The sequence below is a fragment of the Strongylocentrotus purpuratus genome, unplaced genomic scaffold (genome assembly GCF_000002235.5).
Source record: "Strongylocentrotus purpuratus isolate Spur 01 unplaced genomic scaffold, Spur_5.0 spur5_scaffold_1, whole genome shotgun sequence".
In the NCBI taxonomy this organism is placed as follows: Eukaryota; Metazoa; Echinodermata; class Echinoidea; order Camarodonta; family Strongylocentrotidae; genus Strongylocentrotus; species Strongylocentrotus purpuratus.
The window spans coordinates 24,361,165-24,386,834 of record NW_022145594.1 but is presented as its reverse complement, the minus strand read 5'-3'; the positions used below and the strand labels follow the sequence as shown (position 1 = coordinate 24,386,834).

Here is a 25,670-nt window from a genome sequence, read left to right as displayed (position 1 = left end):
TTATACGACTGTGTTTTCTCTTCCATTAGCCGTAAGATATGTGGCGTTACAGGTAAAGTTTCCTGCTTCATGCACTTGAATCCGTCGACTGATATCAGTGGTCCCGTCATCGTTCCGCATAACATCATGAGTAGTAGAGACACGTTTTCCATCCTGATACCAAATGAGTTTGATATCTTTAACAGGATAAACGTTGGGGAGTGTGCAGGTAAGGGTGAAGGATTGGTTGGCATGAATGCTGCAGGATGAAGACTCGTCAACCCCGGTGCAAGGTTTGATTACTGGAAGCGTATGAGGGCGAAGACCTTAATTAAAATATGATAATGATAGTAACAGAATTATCAGTGATACAAGTAGTATCAATAATAAATAATGATGATAAAAAATATTATAACAATAATGCTAAAAATAACAATAACAACAACAGAACCCATGATCATGATAATACCACTAATAATTATAGAACCATAGTAATAATGATAATAATACCCGTTATCAGATATCATTAGTAATAATTATTATAACATCAAATGAACAAAAAGAAATCATCAACCACAACAGAAAATAAACATTAGGTAAACGAGTTGGAGGTGTCGTGGTAACGTTGTTCATTCACTTGAATGACTCTCAATCCAAAGCTTGCCGGTTCGAATCCCAAGCCGACACTAAGGCCTGTATGTGGGTGACTCATTAATCAAGATCTACCACTCTCAGCACAGATGTCACGGAAATCTGGTAATTAATTGGGATATGATCATTGTAGGGCCTTTGGCAAGAACAGCTATTGTGCTAATGAGGCTCCATGGGTAAACAAAATTATTGATATTATTGTTATTAAACAAAACTGTACTGTTACCTTAACGTCTAGGTTTTACGTTAAAGTTTGACTGTTCTTTAAACAAATGAATAATCAATACTTTTACAGGGCCGTCATGGGGATCAGAAAAGAAACTTACTGAAGACATTGAGCTTGGTGTTGATATTGGGCACTGGCGTCTGCCCTTGCCGGTTCACGTCACAGCGATAGGTCCCCTCATCAGCCACGGATATGTCTTTCAGGATGAGAGTCGAATTGTCGTTTTGCAAGCGTGCTCGATTTGCATATTCCGATTCTCTAGTTAAGTCCCCTTTGGCAAGAAACAAAATCTTCTGAGGCCCAGTGCCATCGATGTAGTACCAGAAGATGTTACGTAACGTCCCTTCTCCGAAGAGACATGGTATGTTGATAGTGTCACCGGTTGTCTCGGAAAGTTCTGGAGTTGTTCCGGAGACTCTGACTGCGGCCCATGTCAGTAAGGTTATAACGACGATAGCTGAGTTGATAAGACAGAAAGAATGAACTAAGCCGTATCCGGACACCTACCCCCTGTACATCCGACCCCCGGATAACCACCCCCAGTCAACTTCCCCCTAGGACAACTACCCCCTAGGGCAACCACCCTCTAGGACGACTACCCAGCAGGACAACTACCCCTGAACAACTACCCTCGGACAATAACCTCCTACGACAACTTCCCCATAGGAAAAATACCCCGGACAACTATCCCAGACAACTACCCCTGGCACAACTACCCCTAGGACAACTACCCCCAGACAACTACCCCCTAGGATAGTTTTCAGGGGGTATTTGTCCTATAGGATGGTTGTCGTAGGGGGTAGCTGTCAGGGGTAGTTGTCTGGGGGCAGTTATCCGGGGTGTGGCTATCAGGGGGTGGTTGTCCTAGGGGATAGTTGTCCGGGGGTAGCTGTCTGGGGGTAGTTGTCCTACGGGGTAGTTGACTGGGATGGTTATCCGGGGGTAGATGTTGAGGGAGTAGGTGTCCTAGAACCGAACTAAGCATTAATTTTAAGATCGATATAACTGTACAGACACGATTACCCTGCTGGGACAAAGCGTGCGATAAGTGGAATGTGAGGGTGCGGCTGTCGGTCAGTGAAAAGATTCGTGAGAGCGTTTATTTTGTTGTTGTCCTCTATCTTTTTCTTTTTTTTGCTCTCACTCCCCCCCCCCCCCTCACATATTTGCGCCTATTTCACACCTACTACATATGCATAATGATAATAATATTAATAATGATAATAGTAATAATATTATAGGTTTTTTATAACGCTTCATATATGCCGACGGTGCCTCTTAGCATTTTACATATATTTTATTTCCCTGTCATCGGTTTCTGACTTACCAACAAAATAGCATTCTGCACTCCCTAGGGAGCCCTCCAGCCAGTCACCATTTTTTAGACGCCCACAATGCTAAGCAAACTAAAATTACTTTCGCATCCTACCAGGTATCCATTTGGTAAAAAGAGGCAAATCTGGATTTAATGTCCTGCCAAAGAACATTACTGCCAGGCTGTGTTTCAAACCGTCATTCCTTAGATTGAGGGTCAATTGACTGAACCACCGTACCACAACACCTCCACACAAATGTATGCATCATTCACAAAGGTGATAACAAAACGGTTTTACGCCATATGATTGAGCGCCTTTCCCCGTCGATTCCTGACGATGGGAATTTCATCCTGGAATATAAAGTATGGTTCTAGGACACCTACCCACTGGACATCCACCCTACGGATAACCACCCCTAGTCAACTACCCCTAGGATAACTACCCCCTAGGGCAACCACCCTCTAGGACGACTACTCCCGGGAGAACTACCCTCCCCCTGGACAACTGTTCCCTGAAAAGCATGGCTCTTTAAATGCCTTTATTTTCTAAATATGACAAGTAACAGCTTAAAAATGTGGCCCGATTTTATGCCACATCTTTGTGTAGTCCCATATCCATTTTCAGTGTACAGTGTCTGTTGATTTACTAGGACAGGTCCAAATTTCTTATCAGTTTGACGACGCAAGAACCTTGCATGCAGTGCACACGTATATGCTACATGATTAAACTAGCAACCTTTCTTAGTGTTTTATTTTTCTTACCTTGAAAATCGGCCATGCGCCATATGTGAACAACACCTGAGAGATATGTGCGTGGCAAAGAAAAGCTCAATAGATTATTCCCTTATTACTCTCTTAAAGATTAATTTAGAACTTACCTCAAAACGAAAGGGCTTGAAAATGTCTTTTAGTTGGAAAATACAACCATTGTCGAATTCACTTAAGGGAATGCAACCATTTTAGTAAATAGTCTGATTTCAAGACCCTTGTACCGAATGGTCATACGTTTTGTGCTGTGCAAAGATTCAATCAGTTTAATTTTGGCCATTACAAGAAGTGGGTTATTGATGTAGACAATTGCTTATGTACCCTTTACATCTCATGTTATGTACGTTATTACCAAAGAAAAAAAAGTCAAACATTTACTCAATAGTGAATACTAGGACACTGCCAACGTTTACATTTGACAGATAGGACGTGCGTGATATATTCATTATTCAAGCAAAGTTCCACAGAATTTGATATTGTCTACAAATGGGACATATTACCTTTAAACTCCAAGGTATCTTTTCACAAACCGTCTTAAGTACAAGTTTGCCACCTTTCCTTTATTGAATAGCGTGTCAACTTTATAAACGCGCGTTTCAGCGGATTGTTGGCCAATTTGTTCATATGATGGTTTGGCAAAACGATGCCCTAGGTTATCATTTTGCGGGAAATAAAGAGTCGATAGCCTATTGCAAAACAGTCTCTTTCAAGACCACAGGGAAACCCCGAGTGGATTTAACAGGTAGAGACACGAATGTGTTTCCACTTTTGTCCTTGTGGTGTTCAGGTTCATGCAGATACAGACATAACGATCGTGACCTAGTTTTACACTGCTTACACGGGAATTCACATGACCTCTGTACACAATACTTATTTTATGATGTCATGTTCACTATGCTAATCCCTGCTGTCTACCCTCATTCACAATAATTATTCTGCTATGGTGATTATTTTGTTAGACTTTGACATTTTTTGTGTACAGTATCACGCAAGCTCAATGTGCAAGAGTTTGAGGGAACAAAACAACTATGCATTACATGAAGTACCAGAAATACATTTAAACAACCTGTACATGAACTTTTAATAACAACAGGGAGAGGCTTTTAACCCGATGTTAGGCGCCAACATAATTTACTGAACAATACGTGTTATTATGGGCCCCTATCCGAGCGATTCATTCTGCTTACCTTGTAAATCTGACATGGCCTTTTTGTTCTTTCTTCGGTGGTGACAATAAATCATGGACCCTCAGAGTGGTGTGTGCAAATACAAATCTCAAGTTATTATCAAAGCAGGTACGCAGCATGAACATGAACAATACACCCTTTACAAGGCATGATTCATATTCATGTTATGTCTGCTTCCTCAAATCTATGCCTCAAATGCTTCCATTAAATCAAAGTTAATATCAGAGTTGATTTCCCCTTTAACGGATTTCTATATTCAAATGCAATTGGTGTACAATTCAATAATTGTCGTTGGTTAATATTGATCAGCAATTATTTCTGTTCGTATAAACATGTATTAAAAAAGGGAATTTGTACGTATGCTTTAAAAAGTAACCAGGCAATGTGACGTATGGCACCCCCTTGGGAAAACCCACCTGTATAGACTCCCGAGTCCATTGTCACAACATACCACAGACATGACGGAGATGGTGCATTGAAGAAGAAGAAGAATAGATTTCCATCGATCATATTTGTATGGGATCACAAATCGAGACCCCTTTGTATTCACAATGCCCTTATTGAGAAAAGAATATCCAACAAGAATTGAGTCCCCTAACACTGTTCGTAAATGTAACAAACTCTTCATTGACTAATTGTACAATAACATAAAATATACAGTTGAAAGCTGAACTATTCATACCCTAACCAAGTTTTGTAATTTGAAAAATTGATTTGCCCCTGATTTTTATTTTATTTATGACGTGACATATTTTAGTATTCAAGCAGTCCACCTTTCATTCTTCAGCTAAAAAAAAAAAAAAAAAAAAAAAAAAAAAAAAAAAAAAAAATTAATTACAAGGGTATTAAAGATAAACTCCAGTACTGGTTAAAAAAAAAAAAAAAAAAATTCTCACAGAATCAAACGAAACTTACACTGAATGTTCAAGATTACAAATAAATGACACGTGCCAAACAATTTTGGAAGAAAATGTATACTGGCTGAGTAATGAGCATAGGAAGACAAGGAAATCAAGGTAGTACTAGCCCCGACACCATGTGTGTTGTCCCACATATAGCTTTCTATGTGAGTGCTTGTTACTTTACCAAGACTCGGTCAAATTTATTATGATTTTGATGAATCCAGAACCTTGCAGTGCACACCAATACTTACATGCTACATGATCAACTGTTTCTGATCCTTCCCACACCTTTTCTTTCACAATGCAATCGCATTACCAGTACTAAAGTTTATCTTTAATAATATAGTTCTTAACTGTATATCTATTATAATGCTTTATTATGAACATGTGTCTCGGATTTCTATCTCTCCCCTTCCCACCCCCCCCCCCGTTCTCTCTCTCTCTCTCTCTCTCAATCCCCCTCTCCCGTTCTCTCTCTCTCTCTCCCTCTATCTCTTGCCTCTCCCTCTATATCTTCCCCCTCTCTCTCTGTCTCTTTCAACTTCTTTCAATTTCTCTCTTTCTCTGTCTCTCCCCCTCTCCTTCACTCTCTCTTCGTGTCTCTCTTTTGTCTCTCCCTCCCCTTTTCCTTATTTCTGTCTCTCTGTCTCTCTCTCTCTATCTCTTTCTTAATTCTCTTCAGTACTCTCTATATGTTCTGTTCACCCTTCACCTTCTCTCACTTCCATCCTGTAATATAATGTAGTCCAATGACAAAAATATATTTTTATGAGAAAAGAATTTACTGCCCAACTGAATACATGTATGCGTAAATTATATTTACATTAATTCATTACGAAATTGTCACACGTTGGTTAGAACTCGTATTTACGAAATATTCTCGAGCAATATTACAATGCTTGGCTAAATCTGAAGTCTAGGTTTTCCGGAAGCAAAACATGGTTGATGCAATCAAATCTAACTACAACTAAGGAACAAAATTCAGTTTAAGTGTCTAATTAATTTTACTACAACATATCTCTCACTTCCATCCTGTAATATAATGTAGTTCAATGACAAAAATTTATTTTTATGAGAAAAGAATTTACTGCCCAACTGAATACATGTATGCGTAAATAATATTTACATCAATTCATTACGAAATTGTCACACGGTGGTTAGAACTCGCAATTGCGAAATGTTTCCGAGTAATATAACAAAGTTGGCTATATCTGACGTCTACGTTTTCCCGGAAGCAACACAAAATATACCATGGTTGATGCATCAAATCTACCTTCAACTAAGGAACGAAATTCATGTTAGTGTCTAACTAACTTTACTGCAAAGATATAGGCCTATTTGGAAACAGTATAAAAACGCAAATTTGTGTCATAAATTGCAAAATTCCTTGATGGCTGGGTAACAGAACATACAGCGCGAATATATAAATGTACACTTTTTTGCAATTATGATTGTAGGGGAATTCGACTCTATGGGATTTCGATTTTCGAATATAAACGTGCAGCATGAATAATCTGTTGTACTTTCAGATTTACACAGATTTGGTTAGATAATGTTATCAAAAATCCTATTTAATCAGGCCTTCTCACATCTACAGGTTTGAGGATCAAATGAAATTGTAATGTTAATGTGTTATTATCATATCTAGCACACTGAATAATGCCTTTTCATGTTATACCAAGTACAGGCCATCATTGCCAAAAAAAATATCTAGGTGATGTAAAAGCAGTGCATAGACTGCGAAGATTATTGTCCTTGGTTTTCAAAAATAAAACTCTATAGGAGAATGCATTCTCATTCCGCATTTTGCACTCTCCAATGTTTTAGTCTTGTTCAATGTCTCAATGCTCATTTGTCCTACAGCTTCGAAAAGCAGAAACAGTAACAAGGGGCTTTCTAAAAATAATAACTGAATAAAAATAAACGTTTATCTGCCTTCATTCATCATTATTCGCTCTTAATCGCCGTCGTGTTGTAAATTCACAGTCTGCATCGTCTCCACAAGAATCGACTTCCTTTCCTAGACATAACATGAATGTGGAGTAAAAGTTCGGGATATGACGATGATGGCAGTATTTCACCTAAATAATGTCCATAAGCCTCAAAATGTACTTTTCTTCATGTTGAGGCAGAGATATCAGGGTTCCAACAGGTGATGTCACCTTGAGTTCAGAACTTCAGTTATCTGGAAAGAATAAGATTATATGCAATTGCAGCATTTTTCCTATAAATGAGCCTAGGTATTTAAATCTAATCATAATGCATCTGATCATTTAAATATCTTTAAGTTTTGTTGGAAAAGATTTACTTTGATTGAGCATCCTTAATGGACCTTGACTTTGGTATTCCATAGTGGTTTCCCCCAGAATGAAACTGACTATGATATGTACACATGTAAATATGAAATGACACAGTTTATGTAACACAATATCAAGGGTGTGCCTCTTTCTGTAGGAATGGCCTCATTTTCTTCATCTTCTTCATCGCCTCCTTTTCTTCTTCATCTTCTATATATTTTTGTTTGGAGGGGGCTTTCATTAAACATGCATATTGTGTGTCCCCTTTTCTTCAACATTCTGAATCCGCCCTTGGGCCCGGTTTCATTAAACGTGTTATGACAGATTTATGACAAATCTACTCATAGCCATTACATCGAGAAAGAAAATGTTGGTAGCTGATAACAATAATCACATCTTGTTCTTGTTATTGATAACAAATTGTATGACGTTTCTGAAACAGGGTTCAGGTACTACCTTAATTGTTGTTGAACGACCCATCAATGCCGGCATTCTTGAGGGCTTCCACCAGGTTCGGTGTCTGCCTCGTCCGAGGGGTCTTCTTCCTCCAAGCCTGGAGCATGGCCAGGGTTCCTGAATGATCGCCATGGTCTCTGTTGCTCTTGAGGTATTGATTGACCTTGAACTGCCTGAAGCCGAAGTTGATGCCAAGCTGCTCGATGGCATCTTCATCCTTCAGATTCTCAGCAAGCGCTGCGATCTTCTCATCCGGGACTCCAGCTGAAAGATGAAGGGAAGAATAGTTGATGACGATTGACTTTAAGTTGGACTTAGCTATGGCACGCCGTTCATGCCACTAGTTCCTCTAACCATTCCTGGCATCGTTTTTTCAGGGGACGTTTAAATCGTGGTCACAAATCTGCATAATTTACATTTCTTGATAGTTCATTTTTTCAGGGGAAAATATTAGCTAGAGATTATAAGTGAGAGACCAAAAGTGAGATCAACCAGTGGCATGGACAGCCTGCCATAGTTAAGTCCAACTTAAAGTCGATCTTAGTCTTTGTGAAACACTCTCATGGTCCATGGACCAGGTCTCTTCCCAGTAATATGAAACATACCTGTATAATGTATACAAGTATGTAAGGTCACGTCCTCAAGACCCTAAACAGAAGTCCATTTAATAAAACTTGTTATCAAGAACAAATGATACATTTCTATGGCGAATTTGCTCTTAGCTAGTCACCTGGAACAATTTGCAGTATCTTATAACAACAGCTTTTTTCAGTAGATTATAAATTGTTATTGATAACAAGTTTAATGAAACGGGACCCAGACCAACAACAGACCAAACGAAACATTGCTTTACATCGAATGGGTAAGGAATGGACGGCTTGGAGTCACTGTAGTAGTATAGTTGGATTCTTGGAATGCCTATTATTTGAATCAAAACATTCATTGATTTATTGGGGATGTTTTACAAAGACTAAGATCGACTTTAAGTTGGACTTAACTATGGCAGGTCATTCATGCCTCTAGTTGCTCTCACCAATATGATCTTTAGATAATATTTTTTCCTTCAATAATGAACTATCGAAAAAATGTAAATTTTGTAGATTTGTGACCATGATTTGTACGTCTCTTGAGAGACCGATGCCAGTAAATGGTGAAATCAGGTCTCTTAATAATGATTACTTGGATTAATCTTGTTCCTCCTTACTACAAAAACCTAAACATGTGGGAGCTGTGTTCAACCATAATACATGTCATGCTTACATTGGTCAATCTAAGTATGAAATATTAATAAATAAAGGCTTTACAAAAATTGAGGTTCTGGGAGTGGAGATTGCAGTGGAGAGGGAGTGGAGATTTAGTATTTAATCGAATGACCGGGGTAAATAATGAATTTGTATTAAAAGCGCCTGGAGACATTTGTATGAAGCAAAAGCAGAATACTATGAATATTATTATTAACAAACTAGGCAATAATTAACAGCAGCTTTCCAATATGTACTAAATTCGCTCATGATTTTATGTACCTTCATTAGGGAAGTGTTCAGTGATCAAGTTCTCGAAACCGGACTCCTCCAAAGCCTTCACCATCATGGGGATCTGTTTCGCTGCAGGAGTCTTCTCCTTCCACACGAACAGGATGGAGTTGGTACCAAAGATATTGGTGGCCCGCTCGTTTTCCTTGGAGACCTGATTCAGCTTGAACTGCCGGATGCCAAGATTTCGACCAAGCGTGGAAAGGTCGCTTTCGTCGACCAGAGCCCCTGCAAGGTTGGCCAATGTTTCATCCTCGATGCCACCTGGTGAGTAGGTTAACAAACAAGGAATAGCAACTCGTATGGCTACAGCCTACAATATCGACACTACTAGTTTTGTGGTCCTTCCAAACACTCTGAACATGGTTCACTAGTCTGACATCCCACGTTTTCTTTTATCTTCTCATATGTATTTTTTTTTCGTTTTGTCAGTATATCGGACCTTTCATAACCCTTTTTATTTTGTACAATGTCTTGTAGGCTGACAATAAATAGCAACGCGTATTGCTACAGCCTTTGAGACCAACACTGCCATTTTTGTGGTCCTTCCAATTTCGTTTAGATAGTTCACTTTAATACTTCACTAGTCCGACGCCCCACATTTTCTTTTATCTTCTCATATGTATTTATTAGTTTTGTCAGCATATCGGACCTTTCATAAACTTTTCTGTTTTATAATATCTTGTAGGCTGCCGGTCTACGGGGATAACTCATATCTATGCAAACTCTCTCTCTATTTCTCCATCTCTCTCTCTCTCTCACTCACTCTTTGCTCATCTATTATTGTATGACTATTAAGTTGTTTGTGATGTTACTAAGTAAAAGAAACTGTTAATTAAAGAAAAGCCATGTAATATAGTCCATGGGCTGCCATATGGATTGTTTGCCATAAATACAATTTCAATTCAATCCAATTCATCTCCGTTACTAATAATTCCATCTCCTTCAGTTCTTCATTATTATATTACACATTATTTTAAATTATTTAGTCCGAAAGAATCAACTTTTCCTCCATAAACAAAGACGAATTCAATGTGAATTTGATTTATGCATTGTATCAAATTAATGACTGAACTAAATCAACCAATCAATTTGCAAGATGATAGATAACATACAACTACAATTTATTTTTACCTTGATTTTTGTCTCCTGATTCTACGTTACCCAGTTGGCCGTATTGTTTATTTGCTGTGTTAACGAATCAGAAAAATCAAATCACAAAATTAGACAAAATACAACAAACGGAGATCAGTCTGTTAATATTTCCGGCAGGTAACTAACTGTAAACCGTATTGATAAGTGGTAATTGATGATTGAATTATGAATAATTGATGATTGATTTATGAATCTATGGATTTCTATATTATCTTTCCAAGGTTACATATTCATGTTCATTCAGGTTAAATTTACATTTGATACATTCTTTTCCAATGCAATACACGACATTGTGTAGAGAAGGTATAAGAAATTCACCCGAAAGAATAGGTGTAGGTAATCTCACAAATGAGATGAATTCTTGCCCTTTGATGTACAATATTCCTTACGATAATGTACAAGAGATAAATAATGGAAGATATTCTCGAGAGCATGATGTCTATACTAAAACTCCAAAATCTAAATTAAACCCACCGACCCTTATCTCTCGACTTTTTTTCTTTCTTCATAAATCTGCCTGATTCTCTCAGACAGTAGCTATTAAAACATACACTATGAATATGACGGACAAAGAAAGATGACAAAATATACAGTTCATCAGGTAGACAAAGGAACATCCCTTCACTGCTATTATGTAAAAATGTGTAGAACAGGTGTCACATGCATATTCACCTGTTTTACTCATTTTTACATAAGAGCAGTAAAGGGATGTTCCTTTATGTACCTGAGGAACTGTATATTTTGTCCTCTTTCTTTGTCCGTTATATTCATAGTGATAAATACGCTTTTACTTGTATTAGTCCATGGGCCAGACCAGATATTGGTACCACCAGAGGTGGCAAAACCTTTGTACTTTTTTTTTGTTTGGTGGGCATATATACGTGTAAAAAGTTATGATAGCATTTCCGAATGTACAGCTTAGTCATATAATCAGCGGTTTCCATGGCAACACTAGACTAAAACCGGTATTATTCAAAGAAACAGTTAAAGTCATTTAAAAATTATAAAAACACTTTTGAATGCGTAAAAATGTACATTTTAGAATACCTCACCATAAAGGAAAGTAATGAAATGCAAATTACATTACCATTTATAACGGTTGCCATAGTAACGACCCCATAATGGCCTAAAATCAAGGATTTTGGCGTATTTTCAGTAACATATTAGACAATATGCCCTTTCAAGACAAGTTAAAGTCCCCCATCCAATTTAATGAAACAACTATATGACTAATACATCATATTAGCCAAGAATATGCTATTTAGTACCTTCCCTTGTTACCATGGCAACATGAATTAGAGTTAACAAGATGCCCTGTATGGTACTATATGCCATATTTTGGCTATATTTTGGCATTGGGGAGCTGTTGAAAGTTCATTTTGGTGTCTATACCCAGGTTTTCAGGCCCACAGAATAAAAGTTTAGAATACCTCACCATAAAGAAAAGTAATGAAATGCAAATTACATTACCATTTATAACGGTTGCTATAATAACGACCCCAGAATGGCCTAAAATCAAGGATTTTGGCATATTTTCAGTAGCATATTAGACAATATGCCCTTTCAAGACAAGTTAAAGTACCCTTTCTAATTTAATGAAACAACTTTATGACTAATACATCATATAAGCCAAGAATATGCTATTTAGTACCTTCCCATTGTTACCATGGCAACATGAATTAGAGTTAACAAGTTGCCCTGTATGGTACTATATGCCATATTTTGGCTATATTTTGGCATTGGAGAGCTGTTGAAAGTTCATTTTGGTGTCTATACCCAGGTTTTAAGGCCCACAGAATAAAAGTTTAGAATACCTCACCATGAAGAAAAGTAATGAAATGCAAATTATAATACCATTTATAACGGTTGCCATAGTAACGACCCCAGAATAGCCTAAAATGAAGGATTTTGGAGTAATTTCATTAACATATTAGACAATATTCTCATTCAAGACAAGTTAAAGTCCCCTTTCCAAATTATTGAAAAACTATATGACTAATACATCATATCAGCCAAGAATATGTTATATAGTGCATTCCCATTATTACCATGGCAACATGAGTTAGAGTTTACAAGATGCCCTGTAAGGTACTATATGCCATATTTTGGCTATATCTTGGGATTGGAGAGGTGTTGAAAGTTCATTATGGTGTCTATACCCAGGTTTTCAGGCACAGGGAATACAGCTAAAGCATTATTTTGGACATTAACATAGGACATCACTGCTATTTTTCATACATTTGCATAAAATCAGAGCAAAATGACCATACAAGTATTCTGCCACTGCATATTACGAGCTGTTTCTTAGGGTTTAGAAAAATATAACATTGTGATGACTACATTAGATGCTAGAAAACTTCATTTGATTGTATGCAATGTTGGAACCAGCACAGATTCATCACATATATGGTATCCGTAATGTTGACGTACCTTGAGCGCTGTGATTCCGTCTTCTCCGCAGTAGTAGAAACATGACAACCCCAACTACTACTGCTATCACCACGACAATCGGGACGATAATCAGCGCCAGGTTAGTCAAGAAATCTGTTAGAGTAATAGCAAAACAAAGCAAATTGGATGAGTACAATTAAATAAAATATCTAGGTTTTATTTTGTAAAAACGATGTTAAATGCCATAGCAAATGAAAAGTAGGACAGGTCATTGGTTAATGTTTGCGCAAAGCAAGCTGCTTTTGCGTAAAGTTATAGAGAATCTGCAATGTCAAGTATTTGTTCCGCGCAATTTGAGTTTGTCATGACAAATTCACATCGTTTTCCTTACATAAATTATAATATAGTTTTCCGATAACAAATCTCGGAGTAGCCACAATATACTGCTCTTAAAATGGGTCGTGCAATTTTGAGTACCCTATCATTTCCAGGTACCCATTTACTGCTGGGTCGAGAGGATTTAATGTACGCAAAACAGTTGGGTAAACATGGTCAAATGAAAGGGCTCGTTGCCTCGCTCAGGTAAACATAGAACACGTTTGTTAGGTAGAATCCTACCCGTTTTTCTGGTAAAATTTGAAAAAAACTCTACCCAAAAATATATGCATGTTTCATTTTTTAAAGGGATCCGGTAACTTTGTCTCAGATTCTGAAACACAATTCTGGATTAAGCTCATGCTGCAATGATAATTGGTCAGTCAGGAACCCCGTGACTTTTACAAGCCGATCGTTTGTCTGATTATCAAGATATTTATGATTGGAATTACAAATTTTGAAAACCGTTTGCCAAACGGTTTTCAAACACTACAGTCTACTGGGGAAAATGAGTGTGGTAAAACCGGTCACTCAACGATTTTTACTTTTTTGAGGCACTTCTTGATCATTTTGAAGCGCAATTTTCATAGGGCTTCAATATTACGCCATACCATAGACACTGATAACACGTAGAGCCGTGTAACTCAGATTTAGCATTGTTAAACGATCCCTTTAAACAAATATTCGACCAATATTTACCAGGTTTAGTTTTACCAATTTTTTAAGTGTATGGCCAAATGTATAGTTATGTTCGATTGATCATGCTCGTTTACATCGCTGCATCAAAATCCTGCTTCGCCTCCAACAACAGCAACATTGCACTACATTTTATTTTCAGAAGACAGTAGATGACCTAGTAATTGCACAAAGAGAATAATATTAATATGAACCCGTATTATATAGTCCAGGCTAGAGAGCAAGGAACCTTGTTTTTTAGACATACGGTGTTTTTGATGGGTTCTTGTCAATACTAGGGTGCTGATTCTAAATCCGGTGAGTGCCAGACGCGAATCCTTGAGAATTTCTAACAAAGTGGGAATTATTACCTAGTTTGTCTTGTAGGGAAAACGATATGGAAGACGTGGTCTCTTCCTTGCCCTCGACAGAAAGATACGATGCCTTGCATGTCCAGGTCCCAGTCTCAGACACTTCAATGTTGGTTCTCAGGTCAAAGGTTCCGTCTTCCCTGGCCTCCGTAATCGAAAGGGGGCTTCCAAGTGGACCACGCCCTTCGTGATACCACCCCAAGGAGAAATTGGTTTTCGGGTAGACGTTGGGTAATTCACAGGTGAGGTTGGTTGGTCCATGTCCAGTGAGCATACAGGTTGAACTGTTCAGTGGTCTTTGAGAACACTGTAGTATTGCTGGAGAAGTATTCGGGGCTAAGCCTGATTCAAACATGAAAAGGGATTGATTGAGAAAAAAGGAAAGGTGAGAAGAGAATGGTTTAAGAAATGTTCCAATTACCAGTTAAGTGTTGTCTATGATAATTTAAACGAGAATTAAGAACACTTTAATGTTAGTCTCATTGCCTGTTACTTTGGCTCTCATTACATCATGCTCTTCTATGAAAATTGATACTAGTCCTTACAATTTGCTGGAGAGCACAATACAAACCGTTGCCAATTATAAGTGCTTTGTTTAGCATTTCTGGAGACGTGTTTTTCTGATGTAATCACGAAATTAGGCTTGTTATTTATCTTTTGCGTTTGAACGGATAACCTATTCTGGGGCACTTTAAAATTACACCTTTGACAAACAGGTAATGTATTACATGTATAATGCATGCTGCAGCTTACGATTCGATGTTATTTATTTTTGCCATGTTCCTTCGTTGTTAAAACTGATCCAAATATTGGAAGTATCTCCGTCTGCATTCTTTCGGAAAGTGAAACTTTAACTTACCGTATACTTTCAGTGTGTTATTGGTTTGGTACACTGGCGTTTGTCTTTCTGTGCCCACGTCACAACGATAAGTTCCTTCATCCTTGACCGTCAGTTTTTTCAAGCTCAAGGTGGAATTGTCTTCTTCTAACGCAGCACTGTCGGCGTAGGCAACGTCTATTGTTACGTTACCCTCGAATAGAGTCAAGATCTCTTGGGAACCAGATTCAGCGCTGTAGTACCAGAAGATGTTTTGTGGCGTGGCTTCCGGTGTGCCCTCCCCAAATGGACATGGTATTCTAGCTGTCCCCCCTCTGGTAATGGACACCTCTAGGCTTGTTCCAGAGATGGTCAAGGACAGAAGAGTGACCAGCACGATGGCTGGAAAAGCTGCATGCAAAAAGAAATGCCCATGCAGTTGCCAAGTTACATTCCACAAAAGAAAAGGACATTTCCAGCGACGAACTTATGTGCAAGAAAAGTCGGATAAGGTTTTACCCGATACCGGGTAAAAAGGAACATATATCATGCAGGTTTGTTGAGTCAGGTTTTACAGAATATTATGTAAATTGTGTATCATATGTGGTTTTCTTTTACCTAATATTTGTGTAAGGTTTTGCAAAGCAAGCATGCGTCATATTCATGTTCCCTTTTATTACTATATTTGATAGGGTAAAGTCCAAATGGGGTGGCGTTTGGGGGCTGGAGTGAAGGAACGGGGGGGGGGGGTTGAGGATTTTCAAATCAGCTTCAATGTCATAGCAAGGATATCCAGCTGAATATACGTGCACGTGATAAACTGATAGTCTTTTCTCAAAAGACGATTGGAAATTAGTCAACCTGTGTCGTCTTTGTAACGCAGAGTATAGTCCTACTACTTTATTATATTGAGCCTTCCGCGTGCACTTCACCCCCGTACAAGCATTACACGCAAATAACACCCACAGGGCCTTTTGATTGCTTCAGAATTCATAACTTACCTCTAGAAAACGTCATATCAAAAATCATAGTTGCTTCTTTGCCTTGCCACAGTTCAATATTCCCAAGCTGAAGTTGTTTTTAATCCTTAAGATAGTGCAGGATCAATCGGTGACGATACTTCCCGGTTCGACCTCACCCTCCACAACTCATGACCCATGACCATCAAACAAATGGCACTGCTTAACCTGCAAAGGTTTTTTCCCCCTAAAATGTTCAAAACGAAACAACAATTCATACAAAAAAATACGCCGCATTCAAATCATTGTTCAATATGGACTTTCATCGCAAATAAACATCTGCCGCAACGGCTTAACATGTACAAATAACCCACGATCATGATAACAGTAAGACTTCATATACATGTGTATTCTAAAGGTAATCAACCAAAACATGTACAAGTGTATCGTTTATGGCCCGCATGTCTAGAAAAGGTTGATATTTGATGAATATGACAAAATGTGACGTGAGGGCTCTCAATTTGTGGATGTCAGTTTTGAAGCAATTCATAATAGAAAAGTGTCCTAGAAAAGATGGCGACTGATATCCCATCATAATTATTTCAATCATGAAGAGGAATATCGGATTGGTTGGACAAAACATTTGTATGTAGTCCCATATGCGTTTTTCGGGGTGCAGTGCATGTTATCTTCAGCAAGATTGAGTCGATTTTTCTTCATATGATCTATCAACAAAATTGCAGTATTTGATACTTATGTACCTCATACAAAATCAACCTTTCCCAGTTGCTTCCAGACAATCCCTTTGAAATTATCATCGCATAACTACTACTCTACTTTATCTTAAAGCTTTTACTAGCCATGGAGAATTAGTAATCAATCTGTATCCACTAGTGTGGACTTTTTTCAAGCTGGGTCATTATTTCATTCAGTGCATTGTTACGTGCCTTTAACAAATGTGTGTGTCTGTACTCTTGGAATAATTATATGAATATACTTCTTGACCGTTTTTTTTTTTTTTTGGGGGGGGGGGGAGGGGGAGATAACATACAGGACTTGTACAGCACATATATCCCATTATAATACGAGCACTTCCAAAGGATTTTTGATATCATTAATCCGGCAACCGTGGCGCTCAGTGCATTAAACGAAGCACATCCTGTCAACTAACCATTAAGTGCACTGACTGTGAGTGCGGCAAACGTAGATTCAAATTAATTCAAAACAATTTGTTTCTGCTTCCAACAAAACGTTACAAATCAATTATAATCATTTACAACAATTAAAGAAAACATATTGGAAACAGAGTGGTCCACTAAAAAGCAATGCTTGTACAAGTGCGGACCCCTCAAATGATCGTTAGGAATAATGAGTAATTAAATTAACACATTCGTAACTACATAAAGGAACTACAAATATATCCAAAAAGAGGGATGCCAACCGAGACGAGAACGGAACGAGAGAGTACCATACATGACTAGTGAGAGATCGGGGATATAGAAAATAATACAAAACGAAGAGCTTCATGTGAGGTTGAGAAGAAGATGAGGAAAGAGAAATGCAGGAGAGGGCACAGTATGATAAAGAAAATTACATTTGTTGTGTAATTACAAATTACAGATGTAATGTGCTACGGCAGAAGTTAGAACCCCGTACCTTGCATTTCACAGTCCGACAAGAAAATTACAAGAACACAGCACCTGTTTAGATTTTGTATGATTTTATTAACTACAAGTTAATAATCTCGAAGTTTCAAAGTCAATATTTGCATATCACTTCGACTATCAATTCATTTCTGACTCATAATTTCACGTTAGCTCAAATTGAAGAGCGCCATCATTAAGAATCATTTTAAAAGTTGTTGAGAACAAAATTGCTTCTAAATTTATCTCTCTCTCTCTCTCGTGACCTCCTCTTCTTGTCTGTCCGACTTCTCTTTCTCTCTTGTCTCCCTTAATTTTGCAGAAAACTTGAGAAAGTTTGGGCCATTATTGCTCGTGAGAAAGGTTGCTTTCGTTTACGGGAAGATCACTCAGATATCATGTTTATTATTTTGAATTTCGTGAACTAGATAGATATTCTAAAAGTTGGCAATGAGAAAGGAGAATTCAGGGGGCGTTTCACAAAACTTGTCATGATGATAAATGATAGTTTTTGTTATGAGCTAGTTAAATCCTTGCTTCTGATTGGTTAGCAGCAGATTTGTCACTGATTTTTGTCATTTGTAATTACAAAAAGGCTTTGTGAAACGAGACCTAGAATAAGGATTGCGGATTGTTGATTGTCACATAATTTCATGCCTATTTTTGAAGATGCTGCCAAATCACAGCGATGTTACAATGTTTAAATTCAAACAAAATAAGCTCAATTTCAGCAGATAACTGCCCAAAAATAGTTCAGACATAGAATCATCAAATTGAGCTTTTTTAGCCAAAACTTTTATTAGTAATAGTAGTTTTGGTAGTATGTAAGTACACTTTATATTGTTGCTGTTGTTGTTATTATGATGATTATTATTGTAAATGTCATTATTTTTATTATCATTATTATCATCACTAGTATCATTTTCATCTTTATTAGGATATTTTATTATTATTATCATTATTATTAATGTATATTACAATCATTATAATTGTTATTATTATTGTTATAATCGTCATCATCATTATTACTATCGTTATTGTAATTATCATTATAACCATTACAGTGTGCTGACTAGCTTCAAGAGTCCCAAATCTGGAAATTGCGGGGGAAACGGAGGCTGGGACTGAGTTTCGTGGCAGGCTTTTGCTGTGAATTCACGAACCGAGACGGTTCAACTTCTGACCTCGCAATCTGCAAACAAATGCCTTTGATTGCTTTTCAATAGGGTCATTATCCTCGATAATCAAGAGTCGGGAATAAAGTTCAATTCCACTGTCCCAGGTCGTAATAACTATACTACGTCATTATCAACCTTTACAGCGTATCGTAAAATGTCATGAATTAAGTACATTTACGTTTACCCAGATACTCATAATAACGTTTAATACTTTTATTTACTTTCGCTAGGAGACGGGGGAGGTTTGATTAAAATAAATGTACAATAATATAACGGTATATCCAACTCCCCCTACTGAAAACATCATCTGTATTCGATTCTTTTTTAATTTATATCAATTTTACTAGAAATTATGATTTTATGACATTCTTTTCTAGGCGTTACCGCAACTGAGTGAATACATAACATCCCTTTGATGATGTGTATTAACTTCTGATATTATTTGTATCCAACTGCATTTATCAATCTTAATATGTTCGTGTTCTATCTATTGGTATCTAAATCACGTCCATTTACCTTCACTTAAGTTTCCTCTCATTTTCTCTCGTTTCCTCTCTCTGTCTCTCTCTTTCTCTCGTACTTCTCCTCCCCTCTCTCTCACACCCTCTCTCTCTCTCTCTCTTTCTCTCTCTCTATTTCTCTTTAATAGCAGTTTTACTTCTCCTGAACATTTCATTTTGTCTTTTCCAATGATTACATACATGCTTAGACTAGGCGTTACCGTAACTGAGTGAATACATAACATCCCTTTGATGATGTGTATTAACTCCTGATATTATTTATATCAAACTGCATTTATCAATCTTAATATGTTCATGTTCTATCTATCGGTATCTAAATCACGTCCGTTTACCTTCACTTAAGTTTTTCTCTCATTTTCTCTCGTTTCCTCTCTCTTTCTCTCTCTCTTTCTCTCGTACTTCTCCTCCCCTCTCTCACGCCCGCTCTCTCTCTCTCTCTCTCTCTCTATTTCTCTTTAATAGCAGTTTTACTTCTCTTGAACATTTCATTTTGTCTTTTCCAATGATTTCATGCATTCCTGTTTCCTCTATACTTTCTTACCAAGATAAGAAAAGTCATAACATGATTATAACAAATTTTCATGATGAAAGTTTGCTTTAATATTCATAATAAGAAGTATATGGCTTGTTATTTTCAATATTTGTATGCAATTCAATGGTATATCTATTCATGGTTTCAAGCACAAGATGGCGCATGCTAACCCTTATCCGAAATTCAATCTGAAACATTAAAGAGTTGAAACAATTATCAAGAGACATCAACTGCTGAAGCACTAAGTGGTACAATAATAAGTGGGAATGTGTGAGTACAATTCACAAATACGCAAATAGAAGACCGTGAAGATTATTAAAACACTTTCAAGTAGAGTAATGGGGTAATAAATGATCATCCTCATCATCAAGTGCTAGGCCTATAACGGACAACGGCGGTCAAGGCAAAACGTTTCTGTGTACTGTCCGCTGTCCTAAATAGCTAGTACTGCTCATCTAATTGTTGGTGCCCATTAATTTTGTTCACGCTTTGCAAATAAGGTGTTGCCTTCCCCTGCTCCATTGCTCAATATTCTATGTTAATATATTTGTTTCTTCTTCTACATCATCTTTTCTGAATATGTGGGCAACATATTTGTTTGCCTCTTTCTTATTGTGCTGATGAGTGATGGTTTTACTCATGCTTTTCTTAAAGGGGCTATAGCATGACGAGACTACGTGTCTTTCCCGTAGCCTGACTCGGGGCCAAACGGACGACGCGGCCGCTCTAGGCCTATATACGCACATGCGTGTAACATACGCGAAACCGAAGCGTGAGGAGAACTTCGATCTGCTTCTCGAACGCTAGCGCTCGCTGACCGTTAATCGAGTCCATTCGTTTATGTGCAGTTGTCCAAAAGATGCTACACCCCCTTTAACACTTCTTCGTTTGTTATTTTTTCTGTCCATGATGTATTGATAATCTTTCTCAAGAACCAGGTCTCTGAAGCCTCTTATTTTCTAGCAAGCGTTTTTTTTATTTTTTATTGTCGTGCACTCACACCTGATAATAATACATTCCGTATAAGTATTTACTTTATAATATTATTGGGTACATTATTTTACAGGTTGTTGCTAGTCAATATTTGCGCATAAGCACATTTGGGCCTATAGGGGTGAAGTGTATATCCAATGTTAAAACCGGGGTAATAGCACGGTTGCAGGGCCCTAAGTTCGATGAGTATTGATACTGATGAAGATACTATATCGTCACGAAACAGTTCAAAAATATTAGACGATTGGTATTGTGATATTGTGTTAGAGCTGCCGTTACAGTTTCCTGCGTTTGCATGCTTGCGATCTTTACCGGTAGAACCTACGAAGGTAAAGTTACCAAGACATCATATTGCATGTTTGTTGTTATTATTGCAATTACAAGTGTTATTATTATTATTGCTACTGTTTTTATTTGTGGTGTCGTTGCATTAGCATAACAGATTAACACCCGAGGTCAACAGATATATATGCCTGTCGTGGGTTTGAATCCAGCCCAGGCGAATGATTAAAGCCTGCATTGTGTGTTAGCGTGCTCTCGTTTGATTTGTAGACGCATGCTGGGTAAAAGTGGAAAGCACTCCGTCCCTCGGATAGGGTGAGAAGGCCACGTGTAGAGGAGACTGCCTTTGCACTTATTCGTATAAGATAAGTGAATAAATAAATGCTTTTCCCCTCCCAGATACAGACGACACCAAATACTAAATAATGATAATGAATAATAGATACACTAATGATAATAATATTAATGTGAGACCTGTGCATGAAGCATCGTAGAATCACCAATGTCACGATATAGAAATTAATTCCTTTAGAAATTTGATTTAATTTGTTTTCAAGCAACAGGCAATTGTTTAACTTTTTCCTACAGTTTCCCTGCAAAGAAATCTGCATCAAACATCAATATGGGTACGACATACATCTGGATGATCAGTTTAGTGCTCTTGTGCATGCTTCACGAAGGGTCTTGTGAGCAGCCAATCAATATCACATTTGGAGATGTCACTCAAGTGATTATGTTTGAACGCCAGGAGGAGACCGTCAATGTGTCCGTTGTTTCGTATGATGGAAACGATGTAATCTCGGTCTACTTTGAAAGTGAAAACTTATATACGTTTGAGGTCGTGAACAAGACATTCGCGCGATTTGAAATAAACCCCGAAACAATCTTTCCCATGACCTTCGCAGTGACCGTGAAGGGAAGACACATCGGTATTTCGGAACTTCGAGTTCTGGTGGCAGCGTTGGGATCGGATAGCAGTGAACAGGTAGCATCACTTGTGGTGAAGATCAAGGTCGGTAATGCCATTTCCCAGGTGATTCTTCAGTATGTTTTCTATGCCCCTATTATCAGTGCGTTGTTCATGATGGGAGCAACTATGGACGTTGAAGCCATAGCGGGTTGCTTCAAGCATCCACTACCCATCTTTATCGGATTCTTCTGTCAATTCGTCGTAATGCCCGCTCTTTCCCTTGGTATCGTTAAGTTGGTTGGACTTGATGGCAGTTACGCGCTGGGGTTGCTTCTATTAGGGTGTAGCCCAAGTGGGAAGACAAGCAATGATCTGACTGTTCTCCTCGATGCAGATTACGTCCTAAGCATTACAATGACAGCGTGTTCAACAACCCTGGCCCTAGCTATGATGCCTCTGAACATATTCATCTACACACGGTTCCTGACAGAAGCAAACATCGAAACGCCGTATGCTCAAATCGCGATGCAGATAGCGATCCTTATGACCCCTGTCCTGCTTGGGATCCTCCTGAAGTACAAGTTTCCACAGGTCAAAGAGAAGGTACTGAAGATCCTAAAGCCCGTCCTGGTAATCATAATGCTAGCTTCTGCTGCTATGACGATGTATTATTCATGGTATATCTTTTTGTCTCCCCCAACCGTCTACCTTGCTGCTTTCCTGCTGCCTTTTTGTGGAGGGATCCTTGGTGGACTCATTGCAAAACTTTCGCAACTTCCCAACGCGAAGGTGATTGCTGTATCTATGGAGACAGGCGTCCAGAATGGGTTGTTCACTTCACTCGTCTTGAGGGTGGTGTACCCCTCCCCTGAAGCAGACCTCGCTACAGCCGTTCCAAGTCTGGCCTTTTTTTCAATGCTTTTCATTGGCATCTTGATAATCATCAGCAGGATGGTCTTCAATCGATTCTTTAGCCGGAAAGATGCCGAAGACACTCAAGATATCATCCAACGTCACGAGGCTGAAGATGATTCGGTTGAAGATCATAATGGAAAAGGAATTGAGCTCACAAGTATCAACATGCTGGATCAAGAAGAAGTCATGACCGAAGACAACAACAATGACTCTGCAGGAAATAAAACTTTTCCTCACGATGTCGGTGATATCAATGGTAGAATCTGAAGTTACACTAATGCGGCACCGCATTGTGGGCTTTCTGGTCCTTATTCTTGAAGAAAGCAGGTTAAATTAAACCAAGCTTACTGTGAATTGATGTACCGAACCAGTATAAGAAAAACAACAGCAAACGATTGGTGCCGACTGCCTTTCAAAATGTTCGCAACCAACAATAGGGTGATCACACTGTGCACATACACATACACAAAAGCAGTCAGTTGGTAGAAATAGCAATTTTCGTAAATTTATTAACAAAAAAACTGAACAATATTTTTTAATTTTTATTTCACATATCTTTCAAGCATACCTTTAACTACAGAATTATTAGAATATTGTCTTTTCAGCCATGTGTGGCATGGCCATCTGATCGCCCATTGACTGTTATTCTGCGTGGTGAAAATGCATCTCATTGTATAAAACTTTTCTACAAAAATGCAATATCCTCATATGTTCCACTCATTAAATCAATTTGTTATTTACACTCAAGGTAGCCACAACTGTACTAAGGTAAATAAATTGTGTTTTTTTTTTGAAATTCAGTCCTTGTAAAATGTTATGGCCTGTTGAATTGAATGGTTTCTCGAAAAATCGTCATAAATCCTCAAATCCTCAAAACTATACTGTAATGTAGCTGAAAGTCAGCAAATTCTTATCATTTGTTCGGTTTTTCTGAATAATTTGTGAAACATATGAGAAAATAGCTGTGACGGTGATCCAAGTAATTTCCATCGCCATATTTTATTGGCATTGCAAAAATATTGGGAATTTAATGTTAATATTTGGTGTGTGTGTGTGTGTGTGTGTGTGTGTGTATTGGGTTTTTACAGACGTGTATCAATCAGATATGATTATTTACGTCTGGGACCGACCTTTAAACGTCACCATCCGAAAGACGTGACTCAGTTTCGAACCTGCGTCCTCGGCTGAATCAGTTTGTAACTTCCACTTTTTAGCTGGATTACAGGCGCACGCCACAACGCCTAGTTGTAAATATGATCTATAAATATATTTTAAAAAATGCCAACAAAATGAACAGTTTGACTTTCCTATATATATAATTAGATGAAATGACCTAATTTGCATATTTGATGAATATTCTTTTTTTTTTTTTTTCAAAAAAAATATATTTCCATACCTGTCTGATATACATAGGTTTCATTGATGCATCATGTTCGGTTTTGATTTGATTACATATGCGCATATTAATTAGACGGACTTAGTTATTTTCACAACTTTTTCATATCTGCAGATTCGCAAAAATGGCAAAAATGACTTATTTTGTTTGCTTCTGTTTTCAAAACGGTAATAGATATATGAATTTTCTTTTTTGTATTCTTTACTACAATGATGATATTTAGTGTCTGATAATTTAATTTATTTTTTGTGTCCAACAAAGTGATGAATTAAGTTGACAACTTTGTCGAATTTTGCCATTTTTGCCAATTTTACCATTTCTGGCAGGTTTTTCGGTAATTTTGCGATATCAAAAAAATGGTATAAAATTACAACGCATTGACCGATTTCAATTCTGTTTTTTCGTTTTTTGAAGCTTTCATAAAGCTTGATCATTTGCAATCATCAAATAACATGTGTTTGTTGTACTTATTTTTGGTGTGCTATACCTACTAATAAACATATACAAATAATAATAACAACAACTCCACTTATTTAATGGAAGGCTAAGTGTCAACGCAAATCCTGTGATTTTTTGTTATTTAGGAACTAAATAAATTGTCCAAAAGGGGAGAAAATCTCTTCTAAAAACAAGAATAAATTTCGGAAAAATTGTGTTCGGGACTACCATGTACATTACTTGAAAAACCCATTAAAAAATTAGCTCGTACCGATTTTTTTATTTTTTTATTTTTTAATGAGTAGTACACATTAGCGACATATAAGTGCCCTGCATGCCACGGCCGCGCAGCTCTGCCGACTTCCGTCCGAATTTGTAAAGCAAAAAATGGTATAAAATCGTCGGATTGCAGCCCGAATGTCGATCGAATGTTTGCCGATGCCCGAGCGATCTAGAGGTGATCTGTGTACGGGTTCTGCGACCTCAAAATTCGGCATTGGAAAATCGCTGAATTGGAAGCAGGTTTCAGTGCCCTGCGAACGTCGGCCGACCCCTTAAAAACGCGGCAGAGTCACAGTCATCGAGCAGACACCGGCCCTATTCCTGGCGAAAGTGCCCTTTTGAGCTCGCACAGAAGTCGGGCACGCTCCGTTTAGGATATGTGTCGGCCCCTAAACGAACGGCGATTAACACAGCCTGCTAGTGTGCACGACAGAGTAATGCTTCGTGCTATAATATTCCGCCTTTTCCATTCAAATCTCTCTTTCTCTCTTTACAAAAATATTGCCCTGAATTGGCAATGTTTT

At 37.9% G+C, this 25,670-nt stretch overlaps 4 protein-coding genes across 4 annotated transcripts; 1 reads left to right on the top strand and 3 right to left on the bottom strand.

The window, feature by feature from the left end:
- On the bottom strand, positions 1-4,142 carry LOC115921296 (hemicentin-2-like). Its single transcript, XM_030978635.1, has 3 exons — positions 4,127-4,142; positions 957-1,313; positions 1-281 (listed from the first exon to the last, which is right to left on the bottom strand). The coding sequence occupies exons 1-3, from the start codon at positions 4,140-4,142 to the stop codon at positions 1-3; spliced, it is 654 nt and encodes a 217-aa protein (XP_030834495.1).
- Positions 4,143-6,894: 2,752 nt separating this feature from the next.
- Positions 6,895-13,011, bottom strand: LOC100887981. Its single transcript, XM_030977872.1, has 5 exons — positions 12,899-13,011; positions 10,448-10,501; positions 9,305-9,577; positions 7,782-8,045; positions 6,895-7,213 (listed from the first exon to the last, which is right to left on the bottom strand). The coding sequence occupies exons 1-4, from the start codon at positions 12,939-12,941 to the stop codon at positions 7,783-7,785; spliced, it is 633 nt and encodes a 210-aa protein (XP_030833732.1). The 5' UTR covers positions 12,942-13,011; the 3' UTR covers positions 6,895-7,213; position 7,782.
- Positions 13,012-14,218: 1,207 nt separating this feature from the next.
- Positions 14,219-16,234, bottom strand: LOC115921295 (T-lymphocyte activation antigen CD86-like). Its single transcript, XM_030978634.1, has 3 exons — positions 16,099-16,234; positions 15,140-15,508; positions 14,219-14,622 (listed from the first exon to the last, which is right to left on the bottom strand). The coding sequence occupies exons 1-3, from the start codon at positions 16,124-16,126 to the stop codon at positions 14,219-14,221; spliced, it is 801 nt and encodes a 266-aa protein (XP_030834494.1). The 5' UTR covers positions 16,127-16,234.
- A 5,593-nt stretch (positions 16,235-21,827) lies between these two features.
- Positions 21,828-23,297, top strand: LOC105437455 (ileal sodium/bile acid cotransporter-like). The gene has a single exon (XM_011664054.1). It carries the CDS (start codon positions 21,828-21,830, stop codon positions 23,295-23,297), a length of 1,470 nt encoding a protein of 489 aa, XP_011662356.1.
- The last annotated feature ends 2,373 nt before the right edge of the window (positions 23,298-25,670 follow it).

Coding starts and splice junctions, on each gene's coding strand:
- LOC115921296 (XM_030978635.1), bottom strand. Junction 282..956: donor CACCAAGCTCAATGTCTTCA/GTAAGTTTCTTT, acceptor ATACGCTTCCAG/TAATCAAACCTTGCACCGGG.
- LOC100887981 (XM_030977872.1), bottom strand. CDS start 12,941: ATGTTTCTACTACTGCGGAGAAGACGGAATCACAGCGCTCAAG. Junction 10,502..12,898: donor ACGGAATCACAGCGCTCAAG/GTACGTCAACAT, acceptor TCGTTAACACAG/CAAATAAACAATACGGCCAA. Junction 8,046..9,304: donor TGAACACTTCCCTAATGAAG/GTACATAAAATC, acceptor TTCATCTTTCAG/CTGGAGTCCCGGATGAGAAG.
- LOC115921295 (XM_030978634.1), bottom strand. CDS start 16,126: ATGATTTTTGATATGACGTTTTCTAGAG. Junction 15,509..16,098: donor TGATATGACGTTTTCTAGAG/GTAAGTTATGAA, acceptor TTTTGCATGCAG/CTTTTCCAGCCATCGTGCTG. Junction 14,623..15,139: donor TAACACACTGAAAGTATACG/GTAAGTTAAAGT, acceptor TGTTTGAATCAG/GCTTAGCCCCGAATACTTCT.
- LOC105437455 (XM_011664054.1), top strand. CDS start 21,828: ATGGGTACGACATACATCTGGATGATCAGTTTAGTGCTCTTGTGCATG.